At 42.6% G+C, this 23,657-nt stretch overlaps 22 protein-coding genes across 22 annotated transcripts; 8 read left to right on the top strand and 14 right to left on the bottom strand.

Moving 5' to 3' along the window:
• Positions 1 to 404: 404 nt before the first annotated feature.
• Positions 405 to 841, bottom strand: LOC139352419 (histone H2A). Its single transcript, XM_070994525.1, has one exon. The coding sequence runs from the start codon at positions 839 to 841 to the stop codon at positions 467 to 469; it is 375 nt and encodes a 124-aa protein (XP_070850626.1). The 3' UTR covers positions 405 to 466.
• Positions 842 to 1,067: 226 nt separating this feature from the next.
• Positions 1,068 to 1,471, top strand: LOC139352418 (histone H2B). The gene has a single exon (XM_070994524.1). It carries the CDS (start codon positions 1,068 to 1,070, stop codon positions 1,437 to 1,439), a length of 372 nt encoding a protein of 123 aa, XP_070850625.1. The 3' UTR covers positions 1,440 to 1,471.
• A 376-nt stretch (positions 1,472 to 1,847) lies between these two features.
• On the bottom strand, positions 1,848 to 2,675 carry LOC139352417 (histone H1-like). Its single transcript, XM_070994523.1, has one exon. It carries the CDS (start codon positions 2,673 to 2,675, stop codon positions 1,923 to 1,925), a length of 753 nt encoding a protein of 250 aa, XP_070850624.1. The 3' UTR covers positions 1,848 to 1,922.
• Positions 2,676 to 4,104: 1,429 nt separating this feature from the next.
• LOC139352416 (histone H3) lies at positions 4,105 to 4,516 on the bottom strand. The gene has a single exon (XM_070994522.1). The coding sequence runs from the start codon at positions 4,514 to 4,516 to the stop codon at positions 4,106 to 4,108; it is 411 nt and encodes a 136-aa protein (XP_070850623.1). The 3' UTR covers position 4,105.
• Positions 4,517 to 4,809: 293 nt separating this feature from the next.
• On the top strand, positions 4,810 to 5,121 carry LOC139352415 (histone H4). Its single transcript, XM_070994521.1, has one exon. It carries the CDS (start codon positions 4,810 to 4,812, stop codon positions 5,119 to 5,121), a length of 312 nt encoding a protein of 103 aa, XP_070850622.1.
• Positions 5,122 to 5,516: 395 nt separating this feature from the next.
• LOC139352414 (histone H2A) lies at positions 5,517 to 5,953 on the bottom strand. The gene has a single exon (XM_070994520.1). It carries the CDS (start codon positions 5,951 to 5,953, stop codon positions 5,579 to 5,581), a length of 375 nt encoding a protein of 124 aa, XP_070850621.1. The 3' UTR covers positions 5,517 to 5,578.
• A 48-nt stretch (positions 5,954 to 6,001) lies between these two features.
• Positions 6,002 to 6,427, top strand: LOC139352243 (histone H2B-like). Its single transcript, XM_070994323.1, has one exon. The coding sequence runs from the start codon at positions 6,002 to 6,004 to the stop codon at positions 6,425 to 6,427; it is 426 nt and encodes a 141-aa protein (XP_070850424.1).
• A 483-nt stretch (positions 6,428 to 6,910) lies between these two features.
• LOC139352242 (histone H1-like) lies at positions 6,911 to 7,660 on the bottom strand. The gene has a single exon (XM_070994322.1). It carries the CDS (start codon positions 7,658 to 7,660, stop codon positions 6,911 to 6,913), a length of 750 nt encoding a protein of 249 aa, XP_070850423.1.
• Positions 7,661 to 9,121: 1,461 nt separating this feature from the next.
• On the bottom strand, positions 9,122 to 9,533 carry LOC139352413 (histone H3). The gene has a single exon (XM_070994519.1). The coding sequence runs from the start codon at positions 9,531 to 9,533 to the stop codon at positions 9,123 to 9,125; it is 411 nt and encodes a 136-aa protein (XP_070850620.1). The 3' UTR covers position 9,122.
• Positions 9,534 to 9,826: 293 nt separating this feature from the next.
• Positions 9,827 to 10,140, top strand: LOC139352412 (histone H4). The gene has a single exon (XM_070994518.1). It carries the CDS (start codon positions 9,827 to 9,829, stop codon positions 10,136 to 10,138), a length of 312 nt encoding a protein of 103 aa, XP_070850619.1. The 3' UTR covers positions 10,139 to 10,140.
• A 424-nt stretch (positions 10,141 to 10,564) lies between these two features.
• On the bottom strand, positions 10,565 to 11,001 carry LOC139352411 (histone H2A). Its single transcript, XM_070994517.1, has one exon. It carries the CDS (start codon positions 10,999 to 11,001, stop codon positions 10,627 to 10,629), a length of 375 nt encoding a protein of 124 aa, XP_070850618.1. The 3' UTR covers positions 10,565 to 10,626.
• Positions 11,002 to 11,049: 48 nt separating this feature from the next.
• Positions 11,050 to 11,475, top strand: LOC139352241 (histone H2B-like). Its single transcript, XM_070994321.1, has one exon. It carries the CDS (start codon positions 11,050 to 11,052, stop codon positions 11,473 to 11,475), a length of 426 nt encoding a protein of 141 aa, XP_070850422.1.
• Positions 11,476 to 11,882: 407 nt separating this feature from the next.
• Positions 11,883 to 12,710, bottom strand: LOC139352410 (histone H1-like). Its single transcript, XM_070994516.1, has one exon. It carries the CDS (start codon positions 12,708 to 12,710, stop codon positions 11,958 to 11,960), a length of 753 nt encoding a protein of 250 aa, XP_070850617.1. The 3' UTR covers positions 11,883 to 11,957.
• A 1,461-nt stretch (positions 12,711 to 14,171) lies between these two features.
• On the bottom strand, positions 14,172 to 14,583 carry LOC139352409 (histone H3). The gene has a single exon (XM_070994515.1). The coding sequence runs from the start codon at positions 14,581 to 14,583 to the stop codon at positions 14,173 to 14,175; it is 411 nt and encodes a 136-aa protein (XP_070850616.1). The 3' UTR covers position 14,172.
• Positions 14,584 to 14,876: 293 nt separating this feature from the next.
• On the top strand, positions 14,877 to 15,188 carry LOC139352408 (histone H4). The gene has a single exon (XM_070994514.1). The coding sequence runs from the start codon at positions 14,877 to 14,879 to the stop codon at positions 15,186 to 15,188; it is 312 nt and encodes a 103-aa protein (XP_070850615.1).
• A 425-nt stretch (positions 15,189 to 15,613) lies between these two features.
• LOC139352407 (histone H2A) lies at positions 15,614 to 16,050 on the bottom strand. The gene has a single exon (XM_070994513.1). The coding sequence runs from the start codon at positions 16,048 to 16,050 to the stop codon at positions 15,676 to 15,678; it is 375 nt and encodes a 124-aa protein (XP_070850614.1). The 3' UTR covers positions 15,614 to 15,675.
• Positions 16,051 to 16,240: 190 nt separating this feature from the next.
• On the top strand, positions 16,241 to 16,680 carry LOC139352406 (histone H2B). The gene has a single exon (XM_070994512.1). It carries the CDS (start codon positions 16,277 to 16,279, stop codon positions 16,646 to 16,648), a length of 372 nt encoding a protein of 123 aa, XP_070850613.1. The 5' UTR covers positions 16,241 to 16,276; the 3' UTR covers positions 16,649 to 16,680.
• Positions 16,681 to 17,055: 375 nt separating this feature from the next.
• On the bottom strand, positions 17,056 to 17,883 carry LOC139352405 (histone H1-like). The gene has a single exon (XM_070994511.1). The coding sequence runs from the start codon at positions 17,881 to 17,883 to the stop codon at positions 17,131 to 17,133; it is 753 nt and encodes a 250-aa protein (XP_070850612.1). The 3' UTR covers positions 17,056 to 17,130.
• Positions 17,884 to 19,344: 1,461 nt separating this feature from the next.
• On the bottom strand, positions 19,345 to 19,756 carry LOC139352404 (histone H3). The gene has a single exon (XM_070994509.1). The coding sequence runs from the start codon at positions 19,754 to 19,756 to the stop codon at positions 19,346 to 19,348; it is 411 nt and encodes a 136-aa protein (XP_070850610.1). The 3' UTR covers position 19,345.
• Positions 19,757 to 20,053: 297 nt separating this feature from the next.
• On the top strand, positions 20,054 to 20,365 carry LOC139352403 (histone H4). Its single transcript, XM_070994508.1, has one exon. The coding sequence runs from the start codon at positions 20,054 to 20,056 to the stop codon at positions 20,363 to 20,365; it is 312 nt and encodes a 103-aa protein (XP_070850609.1).
• Positions 20,366 to 20,819: 454 nt separating this feature from the next.
• LOC139352402 (histone H2A) lies at positions 20,820 to 21,227 on the bottom strand. The gene has a single exon (XM_070994507.1). It carries the CDS (start codon positions 21,225 to 21,227, stop codon positions 20,853 to 20,855), a length of 375 nt encoding a protein of 124 aa, XP_070850608.1. The 3' UTR covers positions 20,820 to 20,852.
• A 662-nt stretch (positions 21,228 to 21,889) lies between these two features.
• LOC139352401 (histone H1-like) lies at positions 21,890 to 22,717 on the bottom strand. Its single transcript, XM_070994506.1, has one exon. The coding sequence runs from the start codon at positions 22,715 to 22,717 to the stop codon at positions 21,965 to 21,967; it is 753 nt and encodes a 250-aa protein (XP_070850607.1). The 3' UTR covers positions 21,890 to 21,964.
• Between the last annotated feature and the right edge of the window lie 940 nt (positions 22,718 to 23,657).

The following is a 23,657-nucleotide window of genomic DNA, read 5'->3' as shown; positions in this document are numbered from 1 at the left end:
TCATTCAGCAATCGGTCCTTTTCAGGACCACCATTCAAATTTTCGAAGGAGAAAAAATTCAAATAATTTTTTGATTCATTGGCCTACTGACCGGGAACTCGAAAGTTGATACTGCATATACATATTGCATTAAACCAAAATGAAATTTCAAATGGGAGGTTCAGGTTAGTGTTTTGTAGAAGCTGTACCGCTTGCAGATACAGCATTAAAGGAAATGCGTCTTTTTGGCGACGAACTTCTTAGAATATTCCAGATCTTATATCTGACCAAGTGCTATAGGACCAACGCATATACAAAACCTACTTCTGTTTCCCAATCGATATTTCAACGTATTTTCTTGTTTTAATAATATGATATACGTATTGGAAAATCTTTACTTCTTTGGTAAAAACTTGGTCGTCCTGAAAAGGACGGTTGGGTTTGTTTTTTATGTACAAGTATGTAATTGGCTCCGCATTTAAAACGTTTAAGCCTTCTTCTCGGTCTTCTTGGGCAACAGAACAGCCTGGATGTTGGGCAACACTCCACCCTGGGCAATGGTGACGCCGGAGAGCAGTTTGTTCAACTCCTCGTCGTTGCGGATGGCCAGCTGCAGATGACGAGGAATAATCCTAGTCTTCTTGTTGTCACGAGCAGCATTGCCAGCCAATTCGAGAACCTCAGCGGCCAGATATTCCATCACAGCAGCCAGGTAAACTGGAGCGCCGGCCCCAACTCGCTCGGCATAGTTGCCCTTGCGGAGCAAACGGTGAATACGGCCCACTGGGAACTGAAGACCGGCACGGTTAGAGCGGGACTTTGCCTTTCCCTTCACTTTGCCACCTTTTCCACGACCAGACATTTTTCTTTACGAGTATTTCACTTAGTTCACTTTACACACTGAAAACGAATGCTCGACGAGCCCCGGGTAGCCACATATTTATACTTTTGCGTCTGCCTGCGCGTTCATTTAGGGGTGGGTGCCTTAGACCTGAAAACATTGCTCGAAAAAAAGTATAAAGATGAACGCGCTTGGACACCATTATGATCAGTGAGTTGTGTTTGTGAAATCATAAGTGAATTGAATAATGCCGCCGAAAACTAGTGGAAAGGCAGCCAAGAAGGCTGGCAAAGCCCAGAAGAACATCACCAAGACCGATAAGAAGAAGAAGCGCAAGAGGAAAGAGAGCTACGCCATCTACATTTACAAGGTCCTGAAGCAGGTCCACCCTGACACCGGTATTTCGTCGAAGGCGATGAGCATCATGAACAGCTTTGTGAATGATATCTTCGAGCGCATTGCTGCCGAGGCGTCTCGTCTGGCTCACTACAACAAGCGCTCGACCATAACCAGTCGGGAGATCCAAACGGCTGTTCGCCTGCTCCTGCCCGGAGAGTTGGCCAAGCACGCCGTCAGTGAGGGAACCAAGGCTGTCACCAAGTACACCAGCTCCAAGTAATTTACTCTTGCTGCGTATGGGGAGAAAGATCCAAAACGGCCCTTTTCAGGGCCACAACACATTTTACCAAAGGAACTTCATTTTCAATATACCATTTGCCAATCAAATTCGTGATATAAGTTCAATTTGAGTTTTTTTTTTCTAAAGAACTTATTCTGGAGCTTTATAGTATAGTTATTAAATCATGGTCATCTATTGATAACGAATTTCTGCAATGCTAGTCCACGAACATTCTGTGACTTGCATTTTAAGATTCTCTGGTACAGCTGCTAAAATCAATGCAGCCACACTTATGTGAAAAAAATGCTAACGGCCTAACAAGATAATTGGACAAGTGAAATGTACTAAGTTTTAAATTGAAAGTTCCTTTCTCTTGTTCACGAACGTTGTAGCCCTGAAAAGGGCTTATTTAAACTAATTTCAGATTTCGAAATCTAAAATAGCGATTGCGAGCAGGTACCAGGTACTGTACTTTTGCACAATTTACTTCTTGGCCGCCGTAGTTTTGGCTTTCGGCTTTTTAGCAGTAGCAGGAGCAGCTGCTTTCTTCACAGCCTTTTTAGGCTTAACAGACGCCGCTGGCTTGGCCTTTGGTGCTTTCGCCGCCTTTGCCTTCGCTGCGGTCGACTTGGCCTTCGCTGCTGCTGGCTTCGCCTTTACGGTTCCAGTTTTCTTGACATCCTTGGCCTTCGCCTTCTCGGTTTTCTTCTTCTCTGCGGTCTTTTTGGTGGCAACAGCCTTCTTAGCCTTGGGCTTCTTGTCGTCAGCTCCGGCGGCAGCTTTCTTGGCGGTGGATCCGGTCTTCTTGACGGCTACCTTCTTGCTTTTCACCTTCTTCTCAGCAGACGCAGGCTTCGGCTTCGGATCCTTCTTGGCGGAGGCCGACAGTTTAAATGAGCCAGACGCCCCCTTTCCCTTTGTTTGGATCAGCTTTCCATTTACCACGGCCGATTTCAAGTATTTCTTGATGAATGGAGCAAGCTTCTGGGCATCGCATTTATAGGTGGCAGTGATGTATTTCTTGATTGCCAAAAGCGATGAGCCGCCACGTTCCTTCAAATTCTTGATGGATGCGTCCACCATTTGTTGAGTTGGCGGATGCGATGGCGGGGCAGCAGCCTTTTTCACCTTTGGGGCAGCGGATCCAGATGCCTTTTTGGTGGCCACCTTCTTCTCAACTGGCGCTGACGGGGCAGCCACTGGGGAAGCGGCCGTTGCAACTGCAGATTCAGACATTTTTCTTCACTAAAATACACTTTTTCGTATAGAAAATGGCCCGCGCGCTTATTGCCAACCTCCTTCGTTCGGATGAGAATCGAGGAGGAGAGCACTTTAACTGTGCGTCTGGCATCAGGCATTTGCTCTGCTAATGTTTGTTTGAAGTGCAGACATATTTTCTTGTTTTTAGTGCTTAAGATCCTAAAATGTAATAATCATTTTATTGTTTTACATTCTTAAATAATCTATTAAGTAGGTAATGTTTTCAAAACGTTAGTATCTGGTTTTTGCAACCTTTTATTGCCGAATCAACTTCAACATAGACATTCGTAACATGAGCAATTTTTTTAAAAACCCATTTTAAAATATGATTTCTTAGAAATATTTTGTAACTTGCTAATGAAAAAATAAATTTGAACCTTTTACTTAAATAAGTACTACAATTAAATTTACTTATCTTTAGTTTAGGTATTTTAATTCATGTTCCAAGTTGTTACTTTCGGCAATCGATTTCTGACTGTTAAAAATATAAATAATTTAAAATATTGTATTTATATGATGTTTTCTTAGATATATCATGTCTTTGCTTAAGACAATCCAGCTTTGGATGCATGTTTATAAACAGTTTTTACAAATTTTGCTAATTTGTGTTTCATATATGAATCCCATTGAGGCCGCACTCGAGTTAATATTTAAGAAAAAAATGTAAAAAGTATACTTAATAATATTTTTCTTGTTTTTTATAAAACATTATGCATTCATTAACGCATATGATTTATTTTCAGATAGCGTTTAAAAGTTTTTCGATTTTTTGTTGGTGCTTAAATGTCTAATGTTGATCGTGGTAGTCCCACAAAACCCTCTCGTTCTAAAAACATGCCGACATTAGTAATGAAATTTTTTCAAAAACGTGATAAAATTAAAAGTACAACAGTCAAATTGAATCTATTCTATTAAATAAATCTGATATTACAAAATACGATATATAATTTCTGGAATATATATACCTATTAACAGTTTATTTTGTGACCCATATATATAAATATCGTGGAGGTTGCACTTAGCATTAAAAAGACAATGTAAAAAATTTATTTTTTATTCTGTTTTTGTTTTATTAAGCAAATAGATTCATTAGCCTAGCTAATTTTTGTTTAGTTTTTGTCTGATGCTTGAAAGTCTTGACCATCCTTGCGGCATAGCAGCTCCATCACATTAAAAACCCCACCCAATCCTAATCGAACGACGTGTTCCGACTATTTATTAATTTTATCAAATCACTAAAAGTTACAAACAATTAATAATTTCACTTACGAAGGAACGGGACGAAAAGTTAATTTCTTTATTTTAAGGTTGAAGCCTGCAGATAAAAATTAGTATCTCATTGATTGAAATTTGTGGTCCTGAAAAGGACCGATTTGTACAAAGTATGTTAGCGCATTGGCAGCCACTTAAGCACGCTCGCCGCGAATGCGACGGGCCAACTGGATGTCTTTGGGCATGATGGTGACACGCTTGGCATGAATGGCGCACAAGTTGGTATCTTCAAAGAGGCCAACCAGATAGGCCTCGCTAGCTTCCTGCAGAGCCATCACCGCCGAGCTCTGGAATCGCAGGTCAGTCTTGAAGTCCTGAGCGATTTCACGCACCAGACGCTGGAAAGGCAGCTTGCGGATCAGGAGCTCGGTACTCTTCTGGTATCGACGGATCTCACGCAGGGCAACCGTTCCAGGGCGATACCGATGGGGCTTCTTCACGCCTCCGGTGGCTGGGGCGCTCTTGCGAGCGGCCTTAGTAGCCAGTTGTTTGCGTGGCGCCTTGCCACCAGTCGATTTCCGAGCGGTTTGCTTGGTACGGGCCATTTTCGAGTTCACTGCTGTTCACGTTCACTTCACGTTTCAAAACACAATAAACGTTAGCTGCATTTGCAACCTACTTATATAGCAAAACGAGGAGGATTGAAAAGAGAGGGAAGAAGAGGGCATCTCATTTGTCGAACAGAGAGCGGAGAGCGAAGAGCGGGACGCACATATCGTTCGGACTCGCTCGTGTTTCTGGGGTTTTAGGTATAAATAAGAGTTCGTCGAAAATAAGGAATTAGTTCTTCAGTGACTTTCGTTTCGTGCAGTGTGTTAACAGTAGAAAATAGTGAGTTATGACTGGTCGCGGTAAAGGAGGAAAAGGCTTGGGAAAAGGAGGCGCCAAGCGTCATCGCAAAGTGCTGCGGGATAACATTCAGGGTATCACTAAGCCAGCAATCCGCCGTTTGGCTCGTCGCGGCGGTGTAAAGCGCATCTCGGGACTCATTTACGAGGAAACACGTGGCGTCCTGAAGGTGTTCTTGGAGAACGTTATCCGCGATGCCGTCACCTACACCGAACACGCCAAGAGGAAGACTGTCACAGCCATGGATGTTGTGTACGCCTTGAAGAGGCAAGGCCGCACCCTATACGGCTTCGGCGGTTAAAAAACTAGGTACAGCTTGTACTTCATTCAGCAATCGGTCCTTTTCAGGACCACCATTCAAATTTTCGAAGGAGAAAAAATTCAAATAATTTTTTGATTCATTGGCCTACTGACCGGGAACTCGAAAGTTGATACTGCATATACATATTGCATTAAACCAAAATGAAATTTCAAATGGGAGGTTCAGGTTAGTGTTTTGTAGAAGCTGTACCGCTTGCAGATACAGCATTAAAGGAAATGCGTCTTTTTGGCGACGAACTTCTTAGAATATTCCAGATCTTATATCTAAACCTACTTCTGTTTCCCAATCGATATTTCAACGTATTTTCTTGTTTTAATAATATGATATACGTATTGGAAAATCTTTACTTCTTTGGTAAAAACTTGGTCGTCCTGAAAAGGACGGTTGGGTTTGTTTTTTATGTACAAGTATGTAATTGGCTCCGCATTTAAAACGTTTAAGCCTTCTTCTCGGTCTTCTTGGGCAACAGAACAGCCTGGATGTTGGGCAACACTCCACCCTGGGCAATGGTGACGCCGGAGAGCAGTTTGTTCAACTCCTCGTCGTTGCGGATGGCCAGCTGCAGATGACGAGGAATAATCCTAGTCTTCTTGTTGTCACGAGCAGCATTGCCAGCCAATTCGAGAACCTCAGCGGCCAGATATTCCATCACAGCAGCCAGGTAAACTGGAGCGCCGGCCCCAACTCGCTCGGCATAGTTGCCCTTGCGGAGCAAACGGTGAATACGGCCCACTGGGAACTGAAGACCGGCACGGTTAGAGCGGGACTTTGCCTTTCCCTTCACTTTGCCACCTTTTCCACGACCAGACATTTTTCTTTACGAGTATTTCACTTAGTTCACTTTACACACTGAAAACGAATGCTCGACGAGCCCCGGGTAGCCACATATTTATACTTTTGCGTCTGCCTGCGCGTTCATTTAGGGGTGGGTGCCTTAGACCCCAAGAAGGCTGGCAAAGCCCAGAAGAACATCACCAAGACCGATAAGAAGAAGAAGCGCAAGAGGAAGGAGAGCTACGCCATCTACATTTACAAGGTCCTGAAGCAGGTCCACCCTGACACCGGTATTTCGTCGAAGGCGATGAGCATCATGAACAGCTTTGTGAATGATATCTTCGAGCGCATTGCTGCCGAGGCGTCTTGTCTGGCTCACTACAACAAGCGCTCGACCATAACCAGTCGGGAGATCCAAACGGCTGTTCGCCTGCTCCTGCCCGGAGAGTTGGCCAAGCACGCCGTCAGTGAGGGAACCAAGGCTGTCACCAAGTACACCAGCTCCAAGTAATTTACTCTTGCTGCGTATGGGGAGAAAGATCCAAAACGGCCCTTTTCAGGGCCACAACACATTTTACCAAAGGAACTTCATTTTCAATATACCATTTGCCAATCAAATTCGTGATATAAGTTCAATTTGAGTTTTTTTTTTCTAAAGAACTTATTCTGGAGCTTTATAGTATAGTTATTAAATCATGGTCATCTATTGATAACGAATTTCTGCAATGCTAGTCCACGAACATTCTGTGACTTGCATTTTAAGATTCTCTGGTACAGCTGCTAAAATCAATGCAGCCACACTTATGTGAAAAAAATGCTAACGGCCTAACAAGATAATTGGACAAGTGAAATGTACTAAGTTTTAAATTGAAAGTTCCTTTCTCTTGTTCACGAACGTTGTAGCCCTGAAAAGGGCTTATTTAAACTAATTTCAGATTTCGAAATCTAAAATAGCGATTGCGAGCAGGTACCAGGTACTGTACTTTTGCACAATTTACTTCTTGGCCGCCGTAGTTTTGGCTTTCGGCTTTTTAGCAGTAGCAGGAGCAGCTGCTTTCTTCACAGCCTTTTTAGGCTTAACAGACGCCGCTGGCTTGGCCTTTGGTGCTTTCGCCGCCTTTGCCTTCGCTGCGGTCGACTTGGCCTTCGCTGCTGCTGGCTTCGCCTTTACGGTTCCAGTTTTCTTGACATCCTTGGCCTTCGCCTTCTCGGTTTTCTTCTTCTCTGCGGTCTTTTTGGTGGCAACAGCCTTCTTAGCCTTGGGCTTCTTGTCGTCAGCTCCGGCGGCAGCTTTCTTGGCGGTGGATCCGGTCTTCTTGACGGCTACCTTCTTGCTTTTCACCTTCTTCTCAGCAGACGCAGGCTTCGGCTTCGGATCCTTCTTGGCGGAGGCCGACAGTTTAAATGAGCCAGACGCCCCCTTTCCCTTTGTTTGGATCAGCTTTCCATTTACCACGGCCGATTTCAAGTATTTCTTGATGAATGGAGCAAGCTTCTGGGCATCGCATTTATAGGTGGCAGTGATGTATTTCTTGATTGCCAAAAGCGATGAGCCGCCACGTTCCTTCAAATTCTTGATGGATGCGTCCACCATTTGTTGAGTTGGCGGATGCGATGGCGGGGCAGCAGCCTTTTTCACCTTTGGGGCAGCGGATCCAGATGCCTTTTTGGTGGCCACCTTCTCAACTGGCGCTGACGGGGCAGCCACTGGGGAAGCGGCCGTTGCAACTGCAGATTCAGACATTTTTCTTCACTAAAATACACTTTTTCGTATAGAAAATGGCCCGCGCGCTTATTGCCAACCTCCTTCGTTCGGATGAGAATCGAGGAGGAGAGCACTTTAACTGTGCGTCTGGCATCAGGCATTTGCTCTGCTAATGTTTGTTTGAAGTGCAGACATATTTTCTTGTTTTTAGTGCTTAAGATCCTAAAATGTAATAATCATTTTATTGTTTTACATTCTTAAATAATCTATTAAGTAGGTAATGTTTTCAAAACGTTAGTATCTGGTTTTTGCAACCTTTTATTGCCGAATCAACTTCAACATAGACATTCGTAACATGAGCAATTTTTTTAAAAACCCATTTTAAAATATGATTTCTTAGAAATATTTTGTAACTTGCTAATGAAAAAATAAATTTGAACCTTTTACTTAAATAAGTACTACAATTAAATTTACTTATCTTTAGTTTAGGTATTTTAATTCATGTTCCAAGTTGTCCCTTGGCTATGTACAAAGTTGGCTATCAGACTACTTTCGGCAATCGATTTCTGACTGTTAAAAATATAAATAATTTAAAATATTGTATTTATATGATGTTTTCTTAGATATATCATGTCTTTGCTTAAGACAATCCAGCTTTGGATGCATGTTTATAAACAGTTTTTACAAATTTTGCTAATTTGTGTTTCATATATGAATCCCATTGAGGCCGCACTCGAGTTAATATTTAAGAAAAAAATGTAAAAAGTATACTTAATAATATTTTTCTGGTTTTTTATAAAACATTATGCATTCATTAACGCATATGATTTATTTTCAGATAGCGTTTAAAAGTTTTTCGATTTTTTGTTGGTGCTTAAATGTCTAATGTTGATCGTGGTAGTCCCACAAAACCCTCTCGTTCTAAAAACATGCCGACATTAGTAATGAAATTTTTTCAAAAACGTGATAAAATTAAAAGTACAACAGTCAAATTGAATCTATTCTATTAAATAAATCTGATATTACAAAATACGATATATAATTTCTGGAATATATATACCTATTAACAGTTTATTTTGTGACCCATATATATAAATATCGTGGAGGTTGCACTTAGCATTAAAAAGACAATGTAAAAAATTTATTTTTTATTCTGTTTTTGTTTTATTAAGCAAATAGATTCATTAGCCTAGCTAATTTTTGTTTAGTTTTTGTCTGATGCTTGAAAGTCTTGACCATCCTTGCGGCATAGCAGCTCCATCACATTAAAAACCCCACCCAATCCTAATCGAACGACGTGTTCCGACTATTTATTAATTTTATCAAATCACTAAAAGTTACAAACAATTAATAATTTCACTTACGAAGGAACGGGACGAAAAGTTAATTTCTTTATTTTAAGGTTGAAGCCTGCAGATAAAAATTAGTATCTCATTGATTGAAATTTGTGGTCCTGAAAAGGACCGATTTGTACAAAGTATGTTAGCGCATTGGCAGCCACTTAAGCACGCTCGCCGCGAATGCGACGGGCCAACTGGATGTCTTTGGGCATGATGGTGACACGCTTGGCATGAATGGCGCACAAGTTGGTATCTTCAAAGAGGCCAACCAGATAGGCCTCGCTAGCTTCCTGCAGAGCCATCACCGCCGAGCTCTGGAATCGCAGGTCAGTCTTGAAGTCCTGAGCGATTTCACGCACCAGACGCTGGAAAGGCAGCTTGCGGATCAGGAGCTCGGTACTCTTCTGGTATCGACGGATCTCACGCAGGGCAACCGTTCCAGGGCGATACCGATGGGGCTTCTTCACGCCTCCGGTGGCTGGGGCGCTCTTGCGAGCGGCCTTAGTAGCCAGTTGTTTGCGTGGCGCCTTGCCACCAGTCGATTTCCGAGCGGTTTGCTTGGTACGGGCCATTTTCGAGTTCACTGCTGTTCACGTTCACTTCACGTTTCAAAACACAATAAACGTTAGCTGCATTTGCAACCTACTTATATAGCAAAACGAGGAGGATTGAAAAGAGAGGGAAGAAGAGGGCATCTCATTTGTCGAACAGAGAGCGGAGAGCGAAGAGCGGGACGCACATATCGTTCGGACTCGCTCGTGTTTCTGGGGTTTTAGGTATAAATAAGAGTTCGTCGAAAATAAGGAATTAGTTCTTCAGTGACTTTCGTTTCGTGCAGTGTGTTAACAGTAGAAAATAGTGAGTTATGACTGGTCGCGGTAAAGGAGGAAAAGGCTTGGGAAAAGGAGGCGCCAAGCGTCATCGCAAAGTGCTGCGGGATAACATTCAGGGTATCACTAAGCCAGCAATCCGCCGTTTGGCTCGTCGCGGCGGTGTAAAGCGCATCTCGGGACTCATTTACGAGGAAACACGTGGCGTCCTGAAGGTGTTCTTGGAGAACGTTATCCGCGATGCCGTCACCTACACCGAACACGCCAAGAGGAAGACTGTCACAGCCATGGATGTTGTGTACGCCTTGAAGAGGCAAGGCCGCACCCTATACGGCTTCGGCGGTTAAAAAACTAGGTACAGCTTGTACTTCATTCAGCAATCGGTCCTTTTCAGGACCACCATTCAAATTTTCGAAGGAGAAAAAATTCAAATAATTTTTTGATTCATTGGCCTACTGACCGGGAACTCGAAAGTTGATACTGCATATACATATTGCATTAAACCAAAATGAAATTTCAAATGGGAGGTTCAGGTTAGTGTTTTGTAGAAGCTGTACCGCTTGCAGATACAGCATTAAAGGAAATGCGTCTTTTTGGCGACGAACTTCTTAGAATATTCCAGATCTTATATCTGACCAAGTGCTATAGGACCAACGCATATACAAAACCTACTTCTGTTTCCCAATCGATATTTCAACGTATTTTCTTGTTTTAATAATATGATATACGTATTGGAAAATCTTTACTTCTTTGGTAAAAACTTGGTCGTCCTGAAAAGGACGGTTGGGTTTGTTTTTTATGTACAAGTATGTAATTGGCTCCGCATTTAAAACGTTTAAGCCTTCTTCTCGGTCTTCTTGGGCAACAGAACAGCCTGGATGTTGGGCAACACTCCACCCTGGGCAATGGTGACGCCGGAGAGCAGTTTGTTCAACTCCTCGTCGTTGCGGATGGCCAGCTGCAGATGACGAGGAATAATCCTAGTCTTCTTGTTGTCACGAGCAGCATTGCCAGCCAATTCGAGAACCTCAGCGGCCAGATATTCCATCACAGCAGCCAGGTAAACTGGAGCGCCGGCCCCAACTCGCTCGGCATAGTTGCCCTTGCGGAGCAAACGGTGAATACGGCCCACTGGGAACTGAAGACCGGCACGGTTAGAGCGGGACTTTGCCTTTCCCTTCACTTTGCCACCTTTTCCACGACCAGACATTTTTCTTTACGAGTATTTCACTTAGTTCACTTTACACACTGAAAACGAATGCTCGACGAGCCCCGGGTAGCCACATATTTATACTTTTGCGTCTGCCTGCGCGTTCATTTAGGGGTGGGTGCCTTAGACCCCAAGAAGGCTGGCAAAGCCCAGAAGAACATCACCAAGACCGATAAGAAGAAGAAGCGCAAGAGGAAGGAGAGCTACGCCATCTACATTTACAAGGTCCTGAAGCAGGTCCACCCTGACACCGGTATTTCGTCGAAGGCGATGAGCATCATGAACAGCTTTGTGAATGATATCTTCGAGCGCATTGCTGCCGAGGCGTCTTGTCTGGCTCACTACAACAAGCGCTCGACCATAACCAGTCGGGAGATCCAAACGGCTGTTCGCCTGCTCCTGCCCGGAGAGTTGGCCAAGCACGCCGTCAGTGAGGGAACCAAGGCTGTCACCAAGTACACCAGCTCCAAGTAATTTACTCTTGCTGCGTATGGGGAGAAAGATCCAAAACGGCCCTTTTCAGGGCCACAACACATTTTACCAAAGGAACTTCATTTTCAATATACCATTTGCCAATCAAATGCGTGATATAAGTTCAATTTGAGTTTTTTTTTCTAAAGAACTTATTCTGGAGCTTTATAGTATAGTTATTAAATCATGGTCATCTATTGATAACGAATTTCTGCAATGCTAGTCCACAAACATTCTGTGACTTGCATTTTAAGATTCTCTGGTACAGCTGCTAAAATCAATGCAGCCACACTTATGTGAAAAAAATGCTAACGGCCTAACAAGATAATTGGACAAGTGAAATGTACTAAGTTTTAAATTGAAAGTTCCTTTCTCTTGTTCACGAACGTTGTAGCCCTGAAAAGGGCTTATTTAAACTAATTTCAGATTTCGAAATCTAAAATAGCGATTGCGAGCAGGTACCAGGTACTGTACTTTTGCACAATTTACTTCTTGGCCGCCGTAGTTTTGGCTTTCGGCTTTTTAGCAGTAGCAGGAGCAGCTGCTTTCTTCACAGCCTTTTTAGGCTTGACAGACGCCGCTGGCTTGGCCTTTGGTGCTTTCGCCGCCTTTGCCTTCGCTGCGGTCGACTTGGCCTTCGCTGCTGCTGGCTTCGCCTTTACGGTTCCAGTTTTCTTGACATCCTTGGCCTTCGCCTTCTCGGTTTTCTTCTTCTCTGCGGTCTTTTTGGTGGCAACAGCCTTCTTAGCCTTGGGCTTCTTGTCGTCAGCTCCGGCGGCAGCTTTCTTGGCGGTGGATCCGGTCTTCTTGACGGCTACCTTCTTGCTTTTCACCTTCTTCTCAGCAGACGCAGGCTTCGGCTTCGGATCCTTCTTGGCGGAGGCCGACAGTTTAAATGAGCCAGACGCCCCCTTTCCCTTTGTTTGGATCAGCTTTCCATTTACCACGGCCGATTTCAAGTATTTCTTGATGAATGGAGCAAGCTTCTGGGCATCGCATTTATAGGTGGCAGTGATGTATTTCTTGATTGCCAAAAGCGATGAGCCGCCACGTTCCTTCAAATTCTTGATGGATGCGTCCACCATTTGTTGAGTTGGCGGATGCGATGGCGGGGCAGCAGCCTTTTTCACCTTTGGGGCAGCGGATCCAGATGCCTTTTTGGTGGCCACCTTCTTCTCAACTGGCGCTGACGGGGCAGCCACTGGGGAAGCGGCCGTTGCAACTGCAGATTCAGACATTTTTCTTTACTAAAATACACTTTTTCGTATAGAAAATGGCCCGCGCGCTTATTGCCAACCTCCTTCGTTCGGATGAGAATCGAGGAGGAGAGCACTTTAACTGTGCGTCTGGCATCAGGCATTTGCTCTGCTAATGTTTGTTTGAAGTGCAGACATATTTTCTTGTTTTTAGTGCTTAAGATCCTAAAATTTAATAATCATTTTATTGTTTTACATTCTTAAATAATCTATTAAGTAGGTAATGTTTTCAAAACGTTAGTATCTGGTTTTTGCAACCTTTTATTGCCGAATCAACTTCAACATAGACATTCGTAACATGAGCAATTTTTTTAAAAACCCATTTTAAAATATGATTTCTTAGAAATATTTTGTAACTTGCTAATGAAAAAATAAATTTGAACCTTTTACTTAAATAAGTACTACAATTAAATTTACTTATCTTTAGTTTAGGTATTTTAATTCATGTTCCAAGTTGTCCCTTGGCTATGTACAAAGTTGGCTATCAGACTACTTTCGGCAATCGATTTCTGACTGTTAAAAATATAAATAATTTAAAATATTGTATTTATATGATGTTTTCTTAGATATATCATGTCTTTGCTTAAGACAATCCAGCTTTGGATGCATGTTTATAAACAGTTTTTACAAATTTTGCTAATTTGTGTTTCATATATGAATCCCATTGAGGCCGCACTCGAGTTAATATTTAAGAAAAAAATGTAAAAAGTATACTTAATAATATTTTTCTTGTTTTTTATAAAACATTATGCATTCATTAACGCATATGATTTATTTTCAGATAGCGTTTAAAAGTTTTTCGATTTTTTGTTGGTGCTTAAATGTCTAATGTTGATCGTGGTAGTCCCACAAAACCCTCTCGTTCTAAAAACATGCCGACATTAGTAATGAAATTTTTTCAAAAACGTGATAAAATTAAAAGTACAACAGTCAAATTGAATCTATTCTATTAAATAAATCTGATATTACAAAATACGATATATAATTTCTGGAATATATATACCTATTAACAGTTTATTTTGTGACCCATATATATAAATATCGTGGAGGTTGCACTTAGCATTAAAAAGACAATGTAAAAAATTTATTTTTTATTCTGTTTTTGTTTTATTAAGCAAATAGATTCATTAGCCTAGCTAATTTTTGTTTAGTTTTTGTCTGATGCTTGAAAGTCTTGACCATCCTTGCCGCATAGCAGCTCCATCACATTAAAAACCCCACCCAATCCTAATCGAACGACGAGTTCCGACTATTTATTAATTTTATCAAATCACTAAAAGTTACAAACAATTAATAATTTCACTTACGAAGGAACGGGACGAAAAGTTAATTTCTTTATTTTAAGGTTGAAGCCTGCAGATAAAAATTAGTATCTCATTGATTGAAATTTGTGGTCCTGAAAAGGACCGATTTGTACAAAGTATGTTAGCGCATTGGCAGCCACTTAAGCACGCTCGCCGCGAATGCGACGGGCCAACTGGATGTCTTTGGGCATGATGGTGACACGCTTGGCATGAATGGCGCACAAGTTGGTATCTTCAAAGAGGCCAACCAGATAGGCCTCGCTAGCTTCCTGCAGAGCCATCACCGCCGAGCTCTGGAATCGCAGGTCAGTCTTGAAGTCCTGAGCGATTTCACGCACCAGACGCTGGAAAGGCAGCTTGCGGATCAGGAGCTCGGTACTCTTCTGGTATCGACGGATCTCACGCAAGGCAACCGTTCCAGGGCGATACCGATGGGGCTTCTTCACGCCTCCGGTGGCTGGGGCGCTCTTGCGAGCGGCCTTAGTAGCCAGTTGTTTGCGTGGCGCCTTGCCACCAGTCGATTTCCGAGCGGTTTGCTTGGTACGGGCCATTTTCGAGTTCACTGTTGTTCACGTTCACTTCACGTTTCAAAACATAATAAACGTTAGCTGCATTTGCAACCTACTTATATAGAAAAACGAGGAGGATTGAAAAGAGAGGGAAGAAGAGGGCATCTCATTTGTCGAACAGAGAGCGGAGAGCGAAGAGCGGGACGCACATATCGTTCGGACTCGCTCGTGTTTCTGGGGTTTTAGGTATAAATAAGAGTTCGTCGAAAATAAGGAATTAGTTCTTCAGTGACTTTCGTTTCGTGCAGTGTGTTAAAAGTAGAAAATAGTGAGTTATGACTGGTCGCGGTAAAGGAGGAAAAGGCTTGGGAAAAGGAGGCGCCAAGCGTCATCGCAAAGTGCTGCGGGATAACATTCAGGGTATCACTAAGCCAGCAATCCGCCGTTTGGCTCGTCGCGGCGGTGTAAAGCGCATCTCGGGACTCATTTACGAGGAAACACGTGGCGTCCTGAAGGTGTTCTTGGAGAACGTTATCCGCGATGCCGTCACCTACACCGAACACGCCAAGAGGAAGACTGTCACAGCCATGGATGTTGTGTACGCCTTGAAGAGGCAAGGCCGCACCCTATACGGCTTCGGCGGTTAAAAAACTAGTACAGCTTGTACTTCATTCAGCAATCGGTCCTTTTCAGGACCACCATTCAAATTTTCGAAGGAGAAAAAATTCAAATAATTTTTTGATTCATTGGCCTACTGACCGGGAACTCGAAAGTTGATACTGCATATACATATTGCATTAAACCAAAATGAAATTTCAAATGGGAGGTTCAGGTTAGTGTTTTGTAGAAGCTGTACCGCTTGCAGATACAGCATTAAAGGAAATGCGTCTTTTTGGCGACGAACTTCTTAGAATATTCCAGATCTTATATCTGACCAAGTGCTATAGGACCAACGCATATACAAAACCTACTTCTGTTTCCCAATCGATATTTCAACGTATTTTCTTGTTTTAATAATATGATATACGTATTGGAAAATCTTTACTTCTTTGGTAAAAACTTGGTCGTCCTGAAAAGGACGGTTGGGTTTGTTTTTTATGTACAAGTATGTAATTGGCTCCGCATTTAAAACGTTTAAGCCTTCTTCTCGGTCTTCTTGGGCAACAGAACAGCCTGGATGTTGGGCAACACTCCACCCTGGGCAATGGTGACGCCGGAGAGCAGTTTGTTCAACTCCTCGTCGTTGCGGATGGCCAGCTGCAGATGACGAGGAATAATCCTAGTCTTCTTGTTGTCACGAGCAGCATTGCCAGCCAATTCGAGAACCTCAGCGGCCAGATATTCCATCACAGCAGCCAGGTAAACTGGAGCGCCGGCCCCAACTCGCTCGGCATAGTTGCCCTTGCGGAGCAAACGGTGAATACGGCCCACTGGGAACTGAAGACCGGCACGGTTAGAGCGGGACTTTGCCTTTCCCTTCACTTTGCCACCTTTTCCACGACCAGACATTTTTCTTTACGAGTATTTCACTTAGTTCACTTTACACACTGAAAACGAATGCTCGACGAGCCCCGGGTAGCCACATATTTATACTTTTGCGTCTGCCTGCGCGTTCATTTAGGGGTGGGTGCCTTAGACCTGAAAACATTGCTCGAAAAAAAGTATAAGGATGAACGCGCTTGGGCACCATTATGATCAGTGAGTTGTGTTTGTGAAATCATAAGTGAAGTGAATAATGCCGCCGAAAACTAGTGGAAAGGCAGCCAAGAAGGCTGGCAAAGCCCAGAAGAACATCACCAAGACCGATAAGAAGAAGAAGCGCAAGAGGAAAGAGAGCTACGCCATCTACATTTACAAGGTCCTGAAGCAGGTCCACCCTGACACCGGTATTTCGTCGAAGGCGATGAGCATCATGAACAGCTTTGTGAATGATATCTTCGAGCGCATTGCTGCCGAGGCGTCTCGTCTGGCTCACTACAACAAGCGCTCGACCATAACCAGTCGGGAGATCCAAACGGCTGTTCGCCTGCTCCTGCCCGGAGAGTTGGCCAAGCACGCCGTCAGTGAGGGAACCAAGGCTGTCACCAAGTACACCAGCTCCAAGTAATTTACTCTTGCTGCGTATGGGGAGAAAGATCCAAAACGGCCCTTTTCAGGGCCACAACACATTTTACCAAAGGAACTTCATTTTCAATATACCATTTGCCAATCAAATTCGTGATATAAGTTCAATTTGAGTTTTTTTTTCTAAAGAACTTATTCTGGAGCTTTATAGTATAGTTATTAAATCATGGTCATCTATTGATAACGAATTTCTGCAATGCTAGTCCACGAACATTCTGTGACTTGCATTTTAAGATTCTCTGGTACAGCTGCTAAAATCAATGCAGCCACACTTATGTGAAAAAAATGCTAACGGCCTAACAAGATAATTGGACAAGTGAAATGTACTAAGTTTTAAATTGAAAGTTCCTTTCTCTTGTTCACGAACGTTGTAGCCCTGAAAAGGGCTTATTTAAACTAATTTCAGATTTCGAAATCTAAAATAGCGATTGCGAGCAGGTACCAGGTACTGTACTTTTGCACAATTTACTTCTTGGCCGCCGTAGTTTTGGCTTTCGGCTTTTTAGCAGTAGCAGGAGCAGCTGCTTTCTTCACAGCCTTTTTAGGCTTAACAGACGCCGCTGGCTTGGCCTTTGGTGCTTTCGCCGCCTTTGCCTTCGCTGCGGTCGACTTGGCCTTCGCTGCTGCTGGCTTCGCCTTTACGGTTCCAGTTTTCTTGACATCCTTGGCCTTCGCCTTCTCGGTTTTCTTCTTCTCTGCGGTCTTTTTGGTGGCAACAGCCTTCTTAGCCTTGGGCTTCTTGTCGTCAGCTCCGGCGGCAGCTTTCTTGGCGGTGGATCCGGTCTTCTTGACGGCTACCTTCTTGCTTTTCACCTTCTTCTCAGCAGACGCCGGCTTCGGCTTCGGATCCTTCTTGGCGGAGGCCGACAGTTTAAATGAGCCAGACGCCCCCTTTCCCTTTGTTTGGATCAGCTTTCCATTTACCACGGCCGATTTCAAGTATTTCTTGATGAATGGAGCAAGCTTCTGGGCATCGCATTTATAGGTGGCAGTGATGTATTTCTTGATTGCCAAAAGCGATGAGCCGCCACGTTCCTTCAAATTCTTGATGGATGCGTCCACCATTTGTTGAGTTGGCGGATGCGATGGCGGGGCAGCAGCCTTTTTCACCTTTGGGGCAGCGGATCCAGATGCCTTTTTGGTGGCCACCTTCTTCTCAACTGGCGCTGACGGGGCAGCCACTGGGGAAGCGGCCGTTGCAACTGCAGATTCAGACATTTTTCTTCACTAAAATACACTTTTTCGTATAGAAAATGGCCCGCGCGCTTATTGCCAACCTCCTTCGTTCGGATGAGAATCGAGGAGGAGAGCACTTTAACTGTGCGTCTGGCATCAGGCATTTGCTCTGCTAATGTTTGTTTGAAGTGCAGACATATTTTCTTGTTTTTAGTGCTTAAGATCCTAAAATGTAATAATCATTTTATTGTTTTACATTCTTAAATAATCTATTAAGTAGGTAATGTTTTCAAAACGTTAGTATCTGGTTTTTGCAACCTTTTATTGCCGAATCAACTTCAACATAGACATTCGTAACATGAGCAATTTTTTTAAAAACCCATTTTAAAATATGATTTCTTAGAAATATTTTGTAACTTGCTAATGAAAAAATAAATTTGAACCTTTTACTTAAATAAGTACTACAATTAAATTTACTTATCTTTAGTTTAGGTATTTTAATTCATGTTCCAAGTTGTCCCTTGGCTATGTACAAAGTTGGCTGTCAGACTACTTTCGGCAATCGATTTCTGACTGTTAAAAATATAAATAATTTAAAATATTGTATTTATATGATGTTTTCTTAGATATATCATGTCTTTGCTTAAGACAATCCAGCTTTGGATGCATGTTTATAAACAGTTTTTACAAATTTTGCTAATTTGTGTTTCATATATGAATCCCATTGAGGCCGCACTCGAGTTAATATTTAAGAAAAAAATGTAAAAAGTATACTTAATAATATTTTTCTTGTTTTTTATAAAACATTATGCATTCATTAACGCATATGATTTATTTTCAGATAGCGTTTAAAATTTTTTCGATTTTTTGTTGGTGCTTAAATGTCTAATGTTGATCGTGGTAGTCCCACAAAACCCTCTCGTTCTAAAAACATGCCGACATTAGTAATGAAATTTTTTCAAAAACGTGATAAAATTAAAAGTACAACAGTCAAATTGAATCTATTCTATTAAATAAATCTGATATTACAAAATACGATATATAATTTCTGGAATATATATACCTATTAACAGTTTATTTTGTGACCCATATATATAAATATCGTGGAGGTTGCACTTAGCATTAAAAAGACAATGTAAAAAATTTATTTTTTATTCTGTTTTTGTTTTATTAAGCAAATAGATTCATTAGCCTAGCTAATTTTTGTTTAGTTTTTGTCTGATGCTTGAAAGTCTTGACCATCCTTGCCGCATAGCAGCTCCATCACATTAAAAACCCCACCCAATCCTAATCGAACGACGAGTTCCGACTATTTATTAATTTTATCAAATCACTAAAAGTTACAAACAATTAATAATTTCACTTACGAAGGAACGGGACGAAAAGTTAATTTCTTTATTTTAAGGTTGAAGCCTGCAGATAAAAATTAGTATCTCATTGATTGAAATTTGTGGTCCTGAAAAGGACCGATTTGTACAAAGTATGTTAGCGCATTGGCAGCCACTTAAGCACGCTCGCCGCGAATGCGACGGGCCAACTGGATGTCTTTGGGCATGATGGTGACACGCTTGGCATGAATGGCGCACAAGTTGGTATCTTCAAAGAGGCCAACCAGATAGGCCTCGCTAGCTTCCTGCAGAGCCATCACCGCCGAGCTCTGGAATCGCAGGTCAGTCTTGAAGTCCTGAGCGATTTCACGCACCAGACGCTGGAAAGGCAGCTTGCGGATCAGGAGCTCGGTACTCTTCTGGTATCGACGGATCTCACGCAGGGCAACCGTTCCAGGGCGATACCGATGGGGCTTCTTCACGCCTCCGGTGGCTGGGGCGCTCTTGCGAGCGGCCTTAGTAGCCAGTTGTTTGCGTGGCGCCTTGCCACCAGTCGATTTCCGAGCGGTTTGCTTGGTACGGGCCATTTTTGAGTTCACTGCTGTTCACGTTCACTTCACGTTTCAAAACACAATAAACGTTAGCTGCATTTGCAACCTACTTACATATATAGCAAAACGAGGAGGATTGAAAAGAGAGGGAAGAAGAGGGCATCTCATTTGTCGAACAGAGAGCGGAGAGCGAAGAGCGGGACGCACATATCGTTCGGACTCGCTCGTGTTTCTGGGGTTTTAGGTATAAATAAGAGTTCGTCGAAAATAAGGAATTAGTTCTTCAGTGACTTTCGTTTCGTGCAGTGTGTTAACAGTAGAAAATAGTGAGTTATGACTGGTCGCGGTAAAGGAGGAAAAGGCTTGGGAAAAGGAGGCGCCAAGCGTCATCGCAAAGTGCTGCGGGATAACATTCAGGGTATCACTAAGCCAGCAATCCGCCGTTTGGCTCGTCGCGGCGGTGTAAAGCGCATCTCGGGACTCATTTACGAGGAAACACGTGGCGTCCTGAAGGTGTTCTTGGAGAACGTTATCCGCGATGCCGTCACCTACACCGAACACGCCAAGAGGAAGACTGTCACAGCCATGGATGTTGTGTACGCCTTGAAGAGGCAAGGCCGCACCCTATACGGCTTCGGCGGTTAAAAAACTAGTACAGCTTGTACTTCATTCAGCAATCGGTCCTTTTCAGGACCACCATTCAAATTTTCGAAGGAGAAAAAATTCAAATAATTTTTTGATTCATTGGCCTACTGACCGGGAACTCGAAAGTTGATACTGCATATACATATTGCATTAAACCAAAATGAAATTTCAAATGGGAGGTTCAGGTTAGTGTTTTGTAGAAGCTGTACCGCTTGCAGATACAGCATTAAAGGAAATGCGTCTTTTTGGCGACGAACTTCTTAGAATATTCCAGATCTTATATCTGACCAAGTGCTATAGGACCAACGCATATACAAAACCTACTTCTGTTTCCCAATCGATATTTCAACGTATTTTCTTGTTTTAATAATATGATATACGTATTGGAAAATCTTTACTTCTTTGGTAAAAACTTGGTCGTCCTGAAAAGGACGGTTGGGTTTGTTTTTTATGTACAAGTATGTAATTGGCTCCGCATTTAAAACGTTTAAGCCTTCTTCTCGGTCTTCTTGGGCAACAGAACAGCCTGGATGTTGGGCAACACTCCACCCTGGGCAATGGTGACGCCGGAGAGCAGTTTGTTCAACTCCTCGTCGTTGCGGATGGCCAGCTGCAGATGACGAGGAATAATCCTAGTCTTCTTGTTGTCACGAGCAGCATTGCCAGCCAATTCGAGAACCTCAGCGGCCAGATATTCCATCACAGCAGCCAGGTAAACTGGAGCGCCGGCCCCAACTCGCTCGGCATAGTTGCCCTTGCGGAGCAAACGGTGAATACGGCCCACTGGGAACTGAAGACCGGCACGGTTAGAGCGGGACTTTGCCTTTCCCTTCACTTTGCCACCTTTTCCACGACCAGACATTTTTCTTTACGAGTATTTCACTTAGTTCACTTTACACACTGAAAACGAATGCTCGACGAGCCCCGGGTAGCCACATATTTATACTTTTGCGTCTGCCTGCCAGAGTCGTCTCGTCTGGCTCACTACAACAAGCGCTCGACCATAACCAGTCGGGAGATCCAAACGGCTGTTCGCCTGCTCCTGCCCGGAGAGTTGGCCAAGCACGCCGTCAGTGAGGGAACCAAGGCTGTCACCAAGTACACCAGCTCCAAGTAATTTACTCTTGCTGCGTATGGGGAGAAAGATCCAAAACGGCCCTTTTCAGGGCCACAACACATTTTACCAAAGGAAATTCATTTTCAATATACCATTTGCCAATCAAATTCGTGATATAAGTTCAATTTGAGTTTTTTTTTCTAAAGAACTTATTCTGGAGCTTTATAGTATAGTTATTAAATCATGGTCATCTATTGATAACGAATTTCTGCAATGCTAGTCCACAAACATTCTGTGACTTGCATTTTAAGATTCTCTGGTACAGCTGCTAAAATCAATGCAGCCACACTTATGTGAAAAAAATGCTAACGGCCTAACAAGATAATTGGACAAGTGAAATGTACTAAGTTTTAAATTGAAAGTTCCTTTCTCTTGTTCACGAACGTTGTAGCCCTGAAAAGGGCTTATTTAAACTAATTTCAGATTTCGAAATCTAAAATAGCGATTGCGAGCAGGTACCAGGTACTGTACTTTTGCACAATTTACTTCTTGGCCGCCGTAGTTTTGGCTTTCGGCTTTTTAGCAGTAGCAGGAGCAGCTGCTTTCTTCACAGCCTTTTTAGGCTTAACAGATGCCGCTGGCTTGGCCTTTGGTGCTTTCGCCGCCTTTGCCTTCGCTGCGGTCGACTTGGCCTTCGCTGCTGCTGGCTTCGCCTTTACGGTTCCAGTTTTCTTGGCATCCTTGGCCTTCGCCTTCTCGGTTTTCTTCTTCTCTGCGGTCTTTTTGGTGGCAACAGCCTTCTTAGCCTTGGGCTTCTTGTCGTCAGCTCCGGCGGCAGCTTTCTTGGCGGTGGATCCGGTCTTCTTGACGGCTACCTTCTTGCTTTTCACCTTCTTCTCAGCAGACGCCGGCTTCGGCTTCGGATCCTTCTTGGCGGAGGCCGACAGTTTAAATGAGCCAGACGCCCCCTTTCCCTTTGTTTGGATCAGCTTTCCATTTACCACGGCCGATTTCAAGTATTTCTTGATGAATGGAGCAAGCTTCTGGGCATCGCATTTATAGGTGGCAGTGATGTATTTCTTGATTGCCAAAAGCGATGAGCCGCCACGTTCCTTCAAATTCTTGATGGATGCGTCCACCATTTGTTGAGTTGGCGGATGCGATGGCGGGGCAGCAGCCTTTTTCACCTTTGGGGCAGCGGATCCAGATGCCTTTTTGGTGGCCACCTTCTTCTCAACTGGCGCTGACGGGGCAGCCACTGGGGAAGCGGCCGTTGCAACTGCAGATTCAGACATTTTTCTTCACTAAAATACACTTTTTCGTATAGAAAATGGCCCGCGCGCTTATTGCCAACCTCCTTCGTTCGGATGAGAATCGAGGAGGAGAGCACTTTAACTGTGCGTCTGGCATCAGGCATTTGCTCTGCTAATGTTTGTTTGAAGTGCAGACATATTTTCTTGTTTTTAGTGCTTAAGATCCTAAAATGTAATAATCATTTTATTGTTTTACATTCTTAAATAATCTATTAAGTAGGTAATGTTTTCAAAACGTTAGTATCTGGTTTTTGCAACCTTTTATTGCCGAATCAACTTCAACATAGACATTCGTAACATGAGCAATTTTTTTAAAAACCCATTTTAAAATATGATTTCTTAGAAATATTTTGTAACTTGCTAATGAAAAAATAAATTTGAACCTTTTACTTAAATAAGTACTACAATTAAATTTACTTATCTTTAGTTTAGGTATTTTAATTCATGTTCCAAGTTGTCCCTTGGCTATGTACAAAGTTGGCTGTCAGACTACTTTCGGCAATCGATTTCTGACTGTTAAAAATATAAATAATTTAAAATATTGTATTTATATGATGTTTTCTTAGATATATCATGTCTTTGCTTAAGACAATCCAGCTTTGGATGCATGTTTATAAACAGTTTTTACAAATTTTGCTAATTTGTGTTTCATATATGAATCCCATTGAGGCCGCACTCGAGTTAATATTTAAGAAAAAAATGTAAAAAGTATACTTAATAATATTTTTCTTGTTTTTTATAAAACATTATGCATTCATTAACGCATATGATTTATTTTCAGATAGCGTTTAAAATTTTTTCGATTTTTTGTTGGTGCTTAAATGTCTAATGTTGATCGTGGTAGTCCCACAAAACCCTCTCGTTCTAAAAACATGCCGACATTAGTAATGAAATTTTTTCAAAAACGTGATAAAATTAAAAG

The sequence above is a fragment of the Drosophila suzukii genome, chromosome 2L, assembly GCF_043229965.1.
Source record: "Drosophila suzukii chromosome 2L, CBGP_Dsuzu_IsoJpt1.0, whole genome shotgun sequence".
Taxonomy (NCBI): Eukaryota; Metazoa; Arthropoda; class Insecta; order Diptera; family Drosophilidae; genus Drosophila; species Drosophila suzukii.
This window is presented reverse-complemented; position numbering and strand designations above follow the sequence as displayed.